Raw genomic sequence first — 14,572 nt, 5'->3', positions numbered from 1 at the left:
AGGGCTGCTCCTGATAAACCTCTGTAAAAGGGACTCCTCTGCCGTAATCAGTTGAAAAACAAAACAAAGCAACAACAACAAACAGCTTTCTTACATTTTTGTTGGGTTTATTGTGAAATCACTCTGTATTCATTTATTAAAAAAGAAAAAATCTAACATTCCATTACTCAAAGATACATTGTTGACCTCTGTATTTCTATCCTTCTAATCCATCCCTACTTCTTTCTCCTTCTGTTTCTCCCTCTTTCCCTTCCTCCCTATCTTTTCTTCTTCTTCCCTCCCTCCCTCTTTCTCTCTCTCTCTCTCTCTTTCTTTCTTTCTTTCTTGAGAGCTTGTTTGGAGGTTCTAGCAGGGGGGCACAGCTACTCGTATACCCTTGACCGAAGACTGATCCTCTATTCGGGGAAGGTCGTCCTCTTCGACCAAGCGTGCAGCTTCAGGAAAGATGCACATGGAGCGGTGAGGGAGGAAGGGGACACCCACCTTGCCAGCCAGATCAGCCAACCAAATCAACCCTGGCGATCAATGGGGCCACAGATGTCGCAGCCATATCGCCCTAACATCCTCTCTCTTCCTTCCTTCCTTCCTTCCTTCCTTCCTTCCTTCCTTCCTTCCTTCCTTCCTTCCTTCCTCCCTCCCTCCCTCCCTCCCTCCCTCCCTCCCTCCCTCCCTCTCTCTCTCTTTCTTTCTTTCTTTCTTTCTTTCTTCCCTGCAGTGCTAGAAATCGAACCCAGATCCTCCCAATACTAGGCAAGCATTCTGCTATTGAACTACAGCTTCAGCCTCATATACATATATATATTGGGTTTTCTAGATAGAGTCTCGCTTTAGCTCAGGCTGACCTGGAATTCACTATGTAGTCTCAGGCTGCTCTCAAACTCACAGTGATCCTCCTACCTCTGCCTCCTGAGTGTGGGGATTAAAGGTGTGTACCATCATGCTCAGCCCAAATATTTTTATATGAACATGCATACATATACATAAGAAGTTTAAAAAAAAATTTTTTGTGGTTTTTGAAGGTGGGGTCTTGCTCTAGCCCATGCTGACCTGGAATTCACTATAAGTCTCAGGGTGGCCTCGAATTCACAGCAGTCCTCCTACCTCTGCCTCCTAAGTGCTGGGATTAAAAGTGTGCACCACGACTCCTGGCTTAAAATTTTTTTTTTTCACAGCCAGGGAAATTTATTTTAAAATAAAAACATACATACATTAAGCTTAAAACAATCAAATTTTAAACAAAAGGGAAAAAGAGCCATGTGATCCCAGAGTCCATATAGAGTGATTTTTCCATATGCATTAAAATTTTTTTATTAATTAGAGAGAGAGAATGGGCATGCCAGGGCCTCTTGCCACTGCAAATGAACTCCAGATGCATGTGCATCTGCCTTTACATGGTTACTGGGAAATTGAACCCAGGCTGGCAGGCTTTGCAAGCATGCACCTTTAATCACTTAGCCATCTCCCCAGCCCAGTTTTTTTTAAGGCAGGGTCTCACTCAAATCCAGGCTGACCTAGAACTCACTCTATAGCCTGAAGCTGGCCTCGAACTCACAGTGATGTCCTACTTCAGCCACCCAAGTGCTGGGATCAAAGACTTGTGCCACCATGCCTGACTAAAAGTTGTTTTTTGTTTGTTTATTTTTGAGGTAGGCTCTTACTCTAGCCCAGGCTTACTTGGAACATATAGTCCCAGGTTGGTCTTGAACTCATAGTGGTTGTCCTGCCTCTGCCTCCCAAGTGTTGGGATTAAAGGTGTGAACCACCATGCTCAGCTGGCTTGAATTGTTTTATTTGTGAGAGAGAATGTATTCACCAGGACCTTTGGCCACTGCACACATACTCCAGACACACACACACACACACACACACACACACACACACACACACACAGAGAATGGGTGTGTCAAGGCCTCCAGCCACTACAAACAAACTCCAGATACACGTGCTACCTTGTGCATCTGGTTTATGTGGGTCCTGGGGAATTAAACCTGAGTCCTTAGGTTTTGCAGGCAAATGCTTTGTCACTGAACTGCAGCATTAGAACTCTAAACTTTTTTTTTTCCAAGGTAGGGTCTCACACTAGCTCAGGCTGACCTGGAATTCACTATGTAGTCTTAGGGTGGCCTCAAACTCTTGGTGATCCTCCTACGTCTGCCTCTCCAGCGCTGAAATTAAAGGCATGCACCACCACACCCGGCTTTTTTTGTTTTTTCAAGGTAGGGTCTCCCTCTAGCCCAAGCTGACCTGGAATTCACTATGTAATCTGAGGGTGGCCTTGAACTCTTGGCGATCCTCCTACCTCCTCCTCCCAGGTGCTGGGATTAAACACATGCACCACCACACCCAGCTAAACATTTTGTTTATATCTCCCTGTAGAACCGCTCAAATATGGTCACAATATCCTCATAAACCATAATTGCTCTGCAGAACTGTCTTAGTTATTTCTTTTTCCTCTTTAGGTGCCAGAAATCATAGGCATTATCTGTGCCCAGCTATCCATAAGCAACTTGCCTAGCATCCGCTACCAAATTATACGTACTGTGAGCTTGTTTATCTCCAGACCCAAGTATACAGACATAGTGCTCAGCCACCTTCTATTTCATCCAGTACCATATGACAGGTAATAGTACCTTGTACGGCCTATGTATTCAGCTGGTTATGACCCAGCTCTCAGTATGGTGGAACACAGTTGCCCTGAAAAATATAATGAATTCTCTCTCTTTGTCTCTCTTATCTCTATATCTCTTTGCTTGCAAATAAATAAAAATATTTTGAGTGCTGGAGAGATGGCTTAGCGGTTAAGGTACTTGTCTGAATATGGGTAAAAGCCCCCCATTATGTGACTTAGTGGTAGAATGTTTAAGCTCAGCTTGGAGAACACCATCTGTACACAAAGACATTATTAAGAATAATTCATGGGGCTAGAGAGATGGCTTAGTGGTTAAAGCATTTGCCTGCAAAGCCAAAGGACCCCAATTCAATTCCCAGGACCCACATAAGCCAGATGCACAAGGTGGCACATACATCTGGAGTTTGTTTGCACTGGTTAGAGGCCCTGCCATGCCCATTATCTCTCTCTCTCTGTGTCTCGCTCTTGCTCTCGCTCTGTGTGTGTGTGTGTGTGTGTGTGTGTGTGTGTGTGTGTGTGTGTTTCTCTGCAAATAAATAAAAGTAAATTTTTTGGTTTTTTGAGTTAGGGTCTCACTCTGGCCCAGGCTGAACTGGTATTTACTATGTAGTCTCAGGGTGGCCTCAAACTTACAGCGATCCTCCTACCTCAGCCTCCTGAGTGCTGGGATTAAAGGCATGTACCACCATGCCTGGCAAATAAAATATTTTTAAAGGGGGGCGGCTACAGAGATGGATCAGTGGTTAAGGTGCTTGCCTGCAAATCCCAAAGACTCAGGTTTGATTTCCCAGTACCCACATAATGCCAGATGCGCAGTGATGTGTGCGTCTCGAGTTCATTTGCATCAGCTGAAGGCTCTGGTACACCCATTCTGTCTTTATCTCTCTCTGCTTGCAAACAAATAAATAAAAAAATATTTTTTGATTCACTGGTGAAGTTTTTTCTTGTTACAAGATTTAAATTTATTAATTTTGCTTCTTTTTCAAAAGACATATTTTTATTGACAACTTCTTACAGACAGCAAACGATGGTATTTCCCTCGCCTCACCCACTTTCTCCTTCATAACTCTGCCCTCTGTCATATCTCCTCCCTCTTTCCATTAGTCTCTCTTTTAATTTGATGTCATCATCTTTTTCTCCTATTATGAGGGTCTTGTGTGGGTATTGCTAGGCACTGAGAGGTCTTGGATATTGAGGCCAAATTCTGTCCAGACAGTTGTATGTAAGCAGTGGTATCTTTCCTTTGGCTCTTACATTCTTCCCACCACCTCTTCTGCAATGGAACCCTGAGCCTTGGAAGGTGTGATAGAGATTGCAGTGCTGAGCACTCCTCTGTCACTTCTTCCCAGTACTATATTGCCTTTTGGGTCATCCCAGTGATCATCACCATCTGAAAACAGAAGCTTCTCTAACCAGAAGTGAGAGTAGCATTAATATATGAGTATGAACATTAAGTGTAGTGCTTTCAGGGCAATTTGGTGAGAGTAATATTTGCATTTATCCAGACAAGAGCAGGCTTTATACCACTAAAGATCATGACCTCCCCTGCCATATGCTTTTGATTAGGTTTTCAGTACCAGGCACATAGTCCCTCCCATAGAGTGGGCCTTCAGTCCAATTAGAGAGCAGTTGGTTTCCCCCAGAGCAGACACGCCACTATTGCACTCATTCAGTCATTTGGCCTGTTTGACCAAACTTGAGGTTTCCAGTGTCCACTGTTTTCACTGCTGATGACTTCTGTCTCCCATAAGACTGCATACAGTCCAGCTTTCAGTTGGCTGGGCTACAGGGAAAAGGTTTTCTGCTCAGCACCAACTTGATTTCTCAGTGACTTTGCCTCTTAGGCATGTGAAGTCTTCAGCTATAGGGTCTTACCATCTCCTTCTCATGGGGAACCACAAATAAAAATATTTTTAAAAACATATAATAAAGTCAGGCTTGGCAGCACATGCCTTTAATACCAGCACTTGGGAGGCAGAGGTAGGAGAATCACCATGAGTTCAAGGCCACCCTGAGACTACATAGTGAATACAGGTCAGTCTGGACTAGAGTGAAACCCTACCTTGAAACACCTATAGAGAGAGAAAGAGAATCTGACTCTTGTAAAGGAGGCAAGATACAGTTAGGTGCCTGTGATTTTAATCAGAATATGATGCATAAGCCTAATGAAGTTGCAGTGAGCAATGTAAAAGAGAAGTGGACTGTCTCCTTCAAAAATGTTAACACCAGCCGGGCGCGGTGGTGCACGCCTTTAATCCCAGCCCTCAGGAGGCAGAAGTAGAAGGATCACCATGAGTTTGAGGCCACTCTGAGACTACATATTGAATTCCAGGTCTGTCTCAGGGTGGCCTTGAACTCATGGCGCTCCTCCTGTCTCTGCCTCCCAAGTGCTGGGATTAAAGGCGTGTGCCACCATGCCCAGCTGTTTATTTATTTAAGAGAGAGAGAGGCCAATAAAAAGAACAGGCATGCCAGGGCCTCCAGCAAAGGAACCCCAGACATATGTGCCAGCTTGTGCATTTGGCTTAAATGGGTCCTGGGAAATTAAATGTGGGTCCTTTGTCTTTGCAGACAAATGCCTTAACCGCTAAGCCATCTCTCCAGCCCCATGAATGATTCTTTTTTCTCTTTGGTTTTCTGAGGTAGGGTCTCACTCTAGCTCAGGCTGACCTGGTAACCCAGGCCCTGAAAGCCAAATGTTGTATGTTATCTCTTGTATGTGGATCCTGGCTACAAATGACTGGACTTTGTGGGTTGAAATTCACTACGTAGTCTCTGGGTGGCCTCAAACTCGTGGGGATTCTACTTCTGCCACCTGAGTGCTGGGCTTAAAGGCATGCACCACCACATATGGCTCCCATGAATGATTTTTTTAAATTTATTTTTATTTATTAGAGAGAGAGAGAAAATGGATGTGTCAGGGCCTCTAGCCACTGCAAATGAACTCCAGACATGTGCCACTACGTGCATTTGGCTTACATGGGACCTGGAGAATCCAACCTGGATCCTTAACTGTTAAGCCATCTCTCCAGCCCCCATGAATGGTTTTTAATAATGTTTCTGTGTGCAGATACTGTTCTCTAAATCAGGAGGCTTTTACCCATATTCAGAGTAAAAATAAATTAAAATGGAGTTTTTAATATTTTTTATTATTAAATTTTTTGTTTATTTTTATTTATTTATTTGAGAGTGATAGAAAGAGAGAGAGAGAATGGGCATGCCAGGGCCTCCAGCCACTGCAAATGAACTCCAGACTCATGCGCCCCCGTGTGCATCTGGCTAACGTGGGTCCTGGGGAATTGAGCCTCGAACCAGGGTCCTTAGGCTTCACAGGCAAGCGCTTAACCGCTAAGCCATCTCTCCAGCCCTTAATATTTTATTTATTTATTACAGAGAGAGGGGCAGCTAGAAGGAATGGGTGTGCCATGGCCTCTAGCCATCCCAAACAAACTCCAGACGCATGCACTACCTTGTGCATCTGGCTTACATGTGTCCTGGGGAATAGAACCTGGGTCCTTCAGCTCCACAGGCAAGCACATTAACTGTTAAGCCATCTCTCCAGCCCTAAAATGGATTTCATTTTTGTTTTTTGAGCTTTAAAATATTCTTTTGTAAGCCAGGTATGGTAGCTCATTCCTATAATCCCAACCCTTGGGAGGCTGAGGTAGAAAGATTGCCCTGAGCTTGAGTCTGACCTGGGCTAGAGTGAGTTCCAGGTCAGCCTGAGCTAGAGTAAGACCCTGCCTCAAAAAACTATAAAAAAATTTTTTTTTAAATAAAGCCAGGTATGGTGGCGCACGCCTTTAATCCCAGCACTTGGGAGGCAGAGGTAGGAGGAACGCCATGAGTTCAAGGCCACCATGAGACAGACAACACAGTGAATTCCAGGTCAGCCTAAGCTAGAGTGAAAACCAACCTTGAAAAATATTTTTTTGTGTGTATTTGCTAATAAATTGTTGTCTTTGATACTTGCCATAGCTTATCTGTAGTATATTCTTTTTTTTTTTTTTTAAATTTGAGAGCGACAGACACAGAGAGAAAGACAGATAGAGGGAGAGAGAGAGAATGGGCACACCAGGGCTTCCAGCCTCTGCAAACGAACTCCAGATGCATGCGCCCCCTTGTGCATCTGGCTAATGTGGGACCTGGGGAACCGAGCCTCGAACCGGGGTCCTTAGGCTTCACAGGCAAGCACTTAACCGCTAAGCCATCTCTCCAGCCCTGTAGTATATTCTTATATAAAATAAACTTAAGTACAAAATGTTGAATATATTAAGTTATGATGAATATGATGTTAGGGTTATTGTATTTGTTCAATCCATGGGAGGACTTTGAAAATACTGTTTTAGATCATATGGAAATTGTGGACTCTCAGAAATGGAAATGTCTTACTAAGGAAACTTCATTCTGATTAATTATACGTTTGGTCATTTACCTGAAGTCTGGGGAGATGGCTCAGTGAATAAAGGGCTATGTAAGCATGAGGACCTAAGTTTGGTTTCACTCCAAACCCACATCAAGCTAAATGCAATGGTGAGTGTCTGTAATTTCAGAGCTGGTGGTGAGATGGAAGAAGGCAGAGACAGGAGAATTCCCCAAAAGCTCTTAGGCCACATTGCCTGGCATACAGAGCAGTGAGCGATTATGAGAGACCCTGCCTCAAACAAAATGGAAGGCAAGGACCAACGCTGGAAGTTTTCCTCTGACATCCCCATGTGCTCTGCCATGTGCATGCCCACACTCACCTACATGTACACAATACATCAAAAACAAACAATAAATGACACTAGTAGATGAGACACACCTTACCTGTGGCTCTGGAGGAGATGGACTTCAGGTTGTATTGCCAGGTAAGAGGCAGGGCCAGCAGATAAGCAGCTGTATCAACCCAGGCAAAGGGTGGTAACGCCCCAAGCCAACCAGTGGCTCCAGAAATGGAGAGGAGGGAGGTCAGAAGACAGAGCTATCAGCAGGCAGGCCTTAATCAAGCAAAAGAGGGCAGAAGGCACTCAAGCTAGCTGCTGGGGCTTGGGATTTGGAGGACGTGTTGGTTATAATATCATTTACTAAATTACAGCGTATTGTCACCACTAGCTCTGTGGGACATGAAATGTTTTTGGAAACTGACTTCACTAATACAGGCTGTGGTGGTTTGAATATGAACATACCCCCCCCCCCCATATTTATTTATTTGCAAGGAGAGAGGAAGAAAGAGAGAGAGAACAAACACTGATGTGCCAGGGCCTCTAGACATTGCAGTCAAACTCCAGATGCATGTGCCACTGGACCTGGGTACTGGGGACTCAAACCCTGATGGTTAGGCTTTGCAGGCAAGCACGCTTAACACTGAGCCATCTCTCCAGCCCTGCCCCAGGGATTTTTTTATTCATTTGTTTGTTTGTTTTTTGAGATAGGGTCTCACTCTAGCTCAGGCTGAGCTGGAATTCACTCTGTAGTCATGAACCATGAGCCCTTGAGGGCCAGGGACAAAATGCTATGGCTTCAATATTAAACATGCTCACAGGGTTACATTCTGAATGCTGGCAGGTTGTGGAGCCTTCAGGAGGTGGGGCTCGGCTGGCAGAAGTAGGTCACTAGAAGCAGGTCTTTGATTCTGGACCTACTTGTCTGCTTCCTGGTCCTCCATGTTATGGACAGCTGCTTTGCCTCACTCTCCTGCCACTATGGACTAGGCCACTAGGCCATGTGTTTCATCACAGTGACAAGGAAAGTAACTAATACAACGACCATCTTTGCTACCAGTAAACCAACCAGTCCCTCTGAGAGAGGAAGATATAGATGGAGCTCTCCTAACGCAAACCAAAGACAGAAGCCAGGCCTTTCCAGGACTATAGGCTGAGGATTCCTTCAGCTGATGTGTGCTCTGTCTTTGCTACTTTCCACTAAGGGCTTTGACAAGGGTAGGGCTGGGCAGGGTCTTAGAAGACACCTCCTTAGCCAGCTCCATAGAGAAGTCTGATGCAGGGCTTCTTAGACAATACTAGGAGACTGGGAAGAATGTTCTTCTGAAACAAGTACTGTGCTCCTATGAACAGAAAGAAAAATACCCCCTTGGCTGTTCTGGTGCTCTACTGGGCAGTAAGAAGGACATTGTGCTGGGAGTGGTGGTGCACGCCTTTAATCCCAGCACTTGGGAGGCAGAGGTAGGAGGATTGCTGTGTGTTCGAAGCCACCCTGAGACTACATAGTGAATTCCAGGTCAGCCTGAGCTAGAGTGAGACCCTACCTCAAAAAACAAAACAAACAAACAAACAAAAAGACATTGTCTTATATATGTGCTCCAAGACTTCTTTCCCTAAGCCTGTGTTGGTTGCTTTTCATTGCTGGATCAAACACTAGACCAGAAGTAGTTCATGGAGCAAAAGGTTCCAGGGTAAATTCCATCATGCAGAAGAAGCTGACTTACTTATGAACAGCCAGAGCTCCAAACTAGCTCTCTACACACTGAGTAGGGTTGAGCTACAAGATCTGCCCCCAGTGACACCTCTTGAAGGGCTGTTGGAGACTTAAGTAGGAAGCTTAATCTTAAAAATCCCTGAGGTGAAGCTGGGCATGGTGGCGCACGCCTTTAATCCCAGAGCTCTGGAGGCAGAGGTAGGAGGATCACCATAAATTCAAGGCCACCTCAAGGCGAGACTACATAGTGAATTCCAGGTCAGGCTGTGCTAGAGCAAGACCCTACCTGGAAAAACCAAAACAACAACAACAAAAAAAAGCAGTCAGTCCAATGTCAGTAGTCCCATAATCTTAAATTTCAACATTCTACAGAGTCTAAAGCTTCTTCTGAGGTTAAAGGTAATACTTTAACCATGAGCTCCATAAATATCCAAAACAGGGGCTGGAGACATATCTTAGCAGTTAAGGCACTTGCCTATAAAGCCAAAGGACCCAGGTTCAATTCCCCAGGACTCTTCTAATCCAGATGCATAAGGTGGCACTTAGGTCTGGAGTTTGTTTGCAGCAGCTGAAGGCCCTGGCATGTCCATTCTCTGTCTTTCTCTCTCAAATAAAGAAAAAAAAATATATGTATATATTTAAATATATATATGTTTTTTTTTAAATCCAAAACAGGCTGCATACCTCCATTATACAATGACACAGAATATATGTTTCTATTCTAAAAGGAAGGAACTGGTAGATCACAAGAAAAAAAATTGGACCAAAATGAGACTGAAACCCATCAGGAAAAACATTAAGTCTGGAAGCTCCGTCCCCAGCATTTGAGGGAAGTGGTTGTATGATACAGGCTCCAAGAAGCTTGGGCAGCCCTGCCCCTAACCCTGACACTTGAAGCACACATGACCAGCTCCACTCAGACCCTGCAGCTCTCAGCAGACATGCCATGTTCTTGCCACCTACCCCATCCTGAGGTCTTACTTAGGCTTCATCTACACAGCTTCATGCTTGGCCCACTTGGATCTGATCCTGCTCTCCAGCTTTTTCTCTGGAGCTGGCATAAACTTCCCTGACCCTGTAACTTTTATATTCTGTGTGCTTGCAAAATCATCAACAATCAGAGATGCTGCCATTTTGCCAGCTGGAAAGGTAGCCAGGCCCCTTTGTACCACACCTGCAGCCCCCTCCAAGTGCCCACACAGCTGAACATGGGGAAACACTTTCCTACATGGAAAAAAAGTTCTTAATGGACTGGAGAGATGGCTTAGTGGTTAAGGTGCTTGCCTGTGAAGCCTAAGGATCCAGGTTTGATTCCCCAATGCCCATGTAAGCCAGATGCACAAGGTGGTGCATGCTTCTGGAGTTCATTTGTAGTGGCTGGAGACCCTGGCATGCCATTCTCTCCCTCCCTCCCTCTCTCTCTCTCTCTCCCCCTCTTTGTCTCTATCCCTGAAATAAATAATTAATTAAAAGTATATTTTAAAGTTCCTAAACAAGTAAGGCACTCTGTAAACATTTTGTTTTTATATTTATTTATTTATCTATGTGTGTGAAAGAGAAACAGAAAAAGAAAGAAAGAATATGAAAGTAAAAGCAAGCACCAGGGTCTCTTTCTGCTGTAAGTGAACTCCAGATGCAGGCACCATTTTGTATGTCTGGCTTTACATTAATACTAGGGAATTGAACCTGGGGCCTGCAGGTTTTGCAAGTGTATTTAACCATTGAGACATCTCACCAGTCCAGCACTTTAAAAAAGTATTTTATTTATTTGAGAGATTAAAAAGGCTAAGAGAGAGAGAGAGAGAATGGGTGTACCAGTGCCTCCAGCCACTGCAGACAAACTCCAGACCCATGTGCCACTTTGTGCATCTTTATGCAGGTACTGGAGAATCAAACCTAGGTCCTTTAGGCTTTGCAGTCAAGAGCCTTAACCAGTAAGCCATCTCTGCAGCCCTAGTAGCACTTTCTTTTGAAATGAAGTTCTTTAAGTCATAAATCACTTTGCACTTTTGTACTCTGGAATTTTCGATAGATGGAATCATATCCTCAATGTACCTTTCCTATAGTCCCAGTGCAAAGTATATATAGCTTCTTCTTCTTTTTTTTTTTTTTTTTGAAGTATAGTCTTACTTCAGCTCAGGCTAACTTGGAATTCACTATGTAGTCTTAGGCTGGCCTTGAACTCATGGCGATTCTCCTAACTCTGCCTCCTGAGTGCTGAGATTAAAGATATGTGCCACTGTGTTGGTTTGATTCATGTCTCCCCCATAAACTTAGGTGTTTTGAATGCTAGGTTCCCAGCTGATGGAGATTTGGGAATTAATGTCTCCTGGAGGCAGTGTATTGTTGGAGGCGTGCTTATGGGTATTATACCCAGTTTCCCCATACCAGTGTTTGGCACACTCTCCTGTTGCTATTGTCCACCTGATGTTTGTCCACCTGATGTTGGCCAGGGGGTGATGTCCACCCTCTGATCACGGCATCATTTTCCCTGCCATCATGGAGCTTCCCCCTCAAGCCTGTAAGCTAAAAGAAACCTCTTTTTTTTTTTTTTTTTCCCCCACAAGCTGCTTAGTTGGGTGATTTCTGCCAGCAATGTGAACCTGTCTGCAACAGCCACCATGCCCAATTTAGAGCCTCCTTTCTTTTTCTCTCTTTTTTTCTTTCTTTTTAGTTTTTTTAATTGACAACTAACATAATTATAAACAATATCCCATGGTAATTCCCTCTCTCCCCCCACTTTCCCCTTTGAAACGTCAATCTCCATCATACCTCTCCCCCTCTCAATCAGTCTCTTTTTTTATTAACGACTTCCATGATTATAAAAAGTATCCCATGGTAACACCCTCCCTCCCCCACTTTCCCCTTTGGAACTTCATTCTCCATCATATCCCCTCCCCATCTCAATCAGTCTCTCTTTTATTTTGATGTCATGATTTTTTCTTCCTATTATGATGGTCTTATATAGGCAGCATCAGGCACTGTGAGGTCATGGATATCCAGGCCATTTTGTGTCTGGGAGAAGCACATTGTAAGGAATCCGACCCTTCCCTTGGCTCTTACATTCTTTCCGCCACCTCTTCCGCAATTGAGCCTTGGAAGGTGTGATAGAGATATTTCAGTGCTGAGCACTCCTCTGTCACTTTTTCTTAGTACCATGGTGCCTTCTGAGTCATCCTAAGGTCACTGCCATCTGAAAAAAGAAGCTTCTCTAAACAAAAGTGAGAGTAGCATTAAAATATGGGAATGAACATTAAGAGAAGTGCATACCGGGCAGTTAGGTGAGCATAGTATATAGATTTAGCCAGACACCAGCAGACATTACACCCCTAGGGCTCATGACTACCCCTGTTGTAGGTTTTCAGTATCAAGGATGTATTCCCTCCGATGGAGCGGGCCTCCAGTCCAGTTAGAATGGTTGAATTCCCCCATAACAGACATGCCACTATTGCACCCATTGGCTCATTTGGCCTGGATATCCAAGTTTAAGGCTTGTACTGTCCACAGTTGAGTATCTTCACTGGTAATTTCTTTCTCTCCCATTGAACTGCATGCAACATAGCTTTTTCCAGTTTTCTGTCAGCTGGTCTACATGGAAGAGGTTTTCATCTCAGCTCCAGCAGGATTTCTCAATGACCTTGCATCCCAAGTATGTGGAGTCTTCAGCAATAGGGTCTTACCATCTATTCATGGTGGGAAACCAAGGATCTTGACAGTGGCCTGTAATGTTTTGGGGGTATCAGGGATCTCCCTGGCCAACAATTCACTAGAAGGTATCCCATCCCTGGCACTGAAAATTTTCAAGTAATAATCTATGGTTTCTGAGTATCCCATTGTCAAAAAAAGTAGGTTTCTATATGACTTATTTATATCTTCTTAGATTTGTTTTCATGATGGCAGCCAGTCTGACTGGAGTGAGATGGAATCTCAACGTAGTTTTTGTTGTTGTTGTTGTTTTTGAGGTAGGGTCTCACTCTGAACCAGGCTGACCTAGAATTCACTATGTAGTCTCAGGGTGGCCTCGAACTCACAGTGATCCTCCTACCTCTGCCTCCCAAGTGCTGGGATGAAAGGCGTGCACCACCACACCCAGCTCAACGTAGTTTTAATCAGCATGTCCCTATTGACTAGGGATGTAGAAATTTTTTTTTTTTGATGTTTATATGCCACCTTTTGAGAACTCTATTTAGTTCCATAGCCCATTTTCAATTGGGTTGTTTGATTTCTTATTATTTAATTTTTTGAGTCCTTTGTATATCCTAGATGTAATCCTCTATCAGATGTATAGCTGGCAAAGATTTTTTTCCCATTATGTAGGTTGCCTCTTTGCTCTATTCACAGTGCCCTTTGCCGTACAAAAGCTTTGTAATTTCATGAGGTCCCAGTGGTTGATCTGTGGTTTTATTTCCTGAGCAAGTGGGGTTATATTCAGATAGTCTTTGCCAAGACCAATATGGTGAAGGGTTTCCCCTACTTTTTCCTCTAGCAGTTTCAGAGTTTCAGGTCTGATATTAAGGTCGTTCATCCATTTTGACTTAATTATTGTGCATGGAGAAAGAAAAGGATCTATTTTCATCCTTCTACAAATACATATCAATTTTTCCCAGCACGATTTTCTGAAGGGCTGTCTTCTCCAATGAGTATTTTTGGCATTTTGTTAAAGATCAGGTGGCTGTAGCTACCCAGACTTACATCTGGGTCCTCTGTTCTGATCCATTGATCTACATGTCTATTTTTGTGCCAGTACTGTGCTGTTTTTGTTACTATGGTTCTATAGTATAGGTTAAAATCAGGTATGGTGATACCACCAGCCTTATTTTTATGGCTCAAAATTGCTTTAGATATTTAAGATTTTTTTGTGCTTCCAAATGAATGTTGGATTGTAATTTTTCTATTTCCATGAAGAATGGCATTGGAATTTTGATGGAGATTACATTAAATGTGTAGATTGCTTCTGGTAAGATTGCCATTTTCACAATATTGATTTTTCCAATCCAAGTACAAGGGATATCTTTCCATTTCCTAGTGTCTTCTGCAATTTCTTGCAGTGTTTTAAATTTCTTGGGTGTTTTAAAGTTTTCATTGTAGAGATACCTCACTTTCTTGGTTTAGGTTTATTCCAAGGTACTTTATTTATTTTTTGGGGCAATTGTGAATAGGAGTGATTCTTTGATTTCATCCTCTGTGTGTTTGTTGTTAGCATATAGGAAGGCTACTGATTTCTGTGTTTATTTTGTATCTTGCTACATGACTATAAGTGTTTATCAGCTCTATTAGTTTGCTGATAGTCTTTAGGGTACTTTATGTATAGAATCATGTCATCTGCAAATAATGATAACTCCATCTCTTCCTTTCCAATTTGTATCCCTTTTATGTGTGTCTCTTGACATATTGCTATGGCTAAGACTTCCAGTACTACATTAAATAAAAGTGGGGATAGTAGATACCCTTGTCTTCTTCCTAATTTTAGTAGAAAAGCTTCAAGTTTTTCACTATTTAGTATTATGTTGGCCGTAGGTTTGTCAT

At 43.3% G+C, this 14,572-nt stretch overlaps 1 protein-coding gene across 1 annotated transcript in view; it reads left to right on the top strand.

The window, feature by feature from the left end:
* Mroh8 (maestro heat like repeat family member 8) overlaps positions 1-14,572 on the top strand; it is a 66,316-nt gene that overhangs the window by 34,598 nt on the left and 17,146 nt on the right. The window contains exon 12 of the mRNA XM_045156772.1: positions 2,460-2,620. Coding sequence (XP_045012707.1) covers positions 2,460-2,620 — 161 coding nt within the window. The remainder of the gene's footprint in view (positions 1-2,459; positions 2,621-14,572) is intronic.

The sequence above is a fragment of the Jaculus jaculus genome, chromosome 8, assembly GCF_020740685.1.
Source record: "Jaculus jaculus isolate mJacJac1 chromosome 8, mJacJac1.mat.Y.cur, whole genome shotgun sequence".
NCBI classification, from domain to species: Eukaryota; Metazoa; Chordata; class Mammalia; order Rodentia; family Dipodidae; genus Jaculus; species Jaculus jaculus.
Note: the sequence above shows the minus strand (reverse complement) of the source record. Positions and strands in the feature narration are given on the sequence as shown.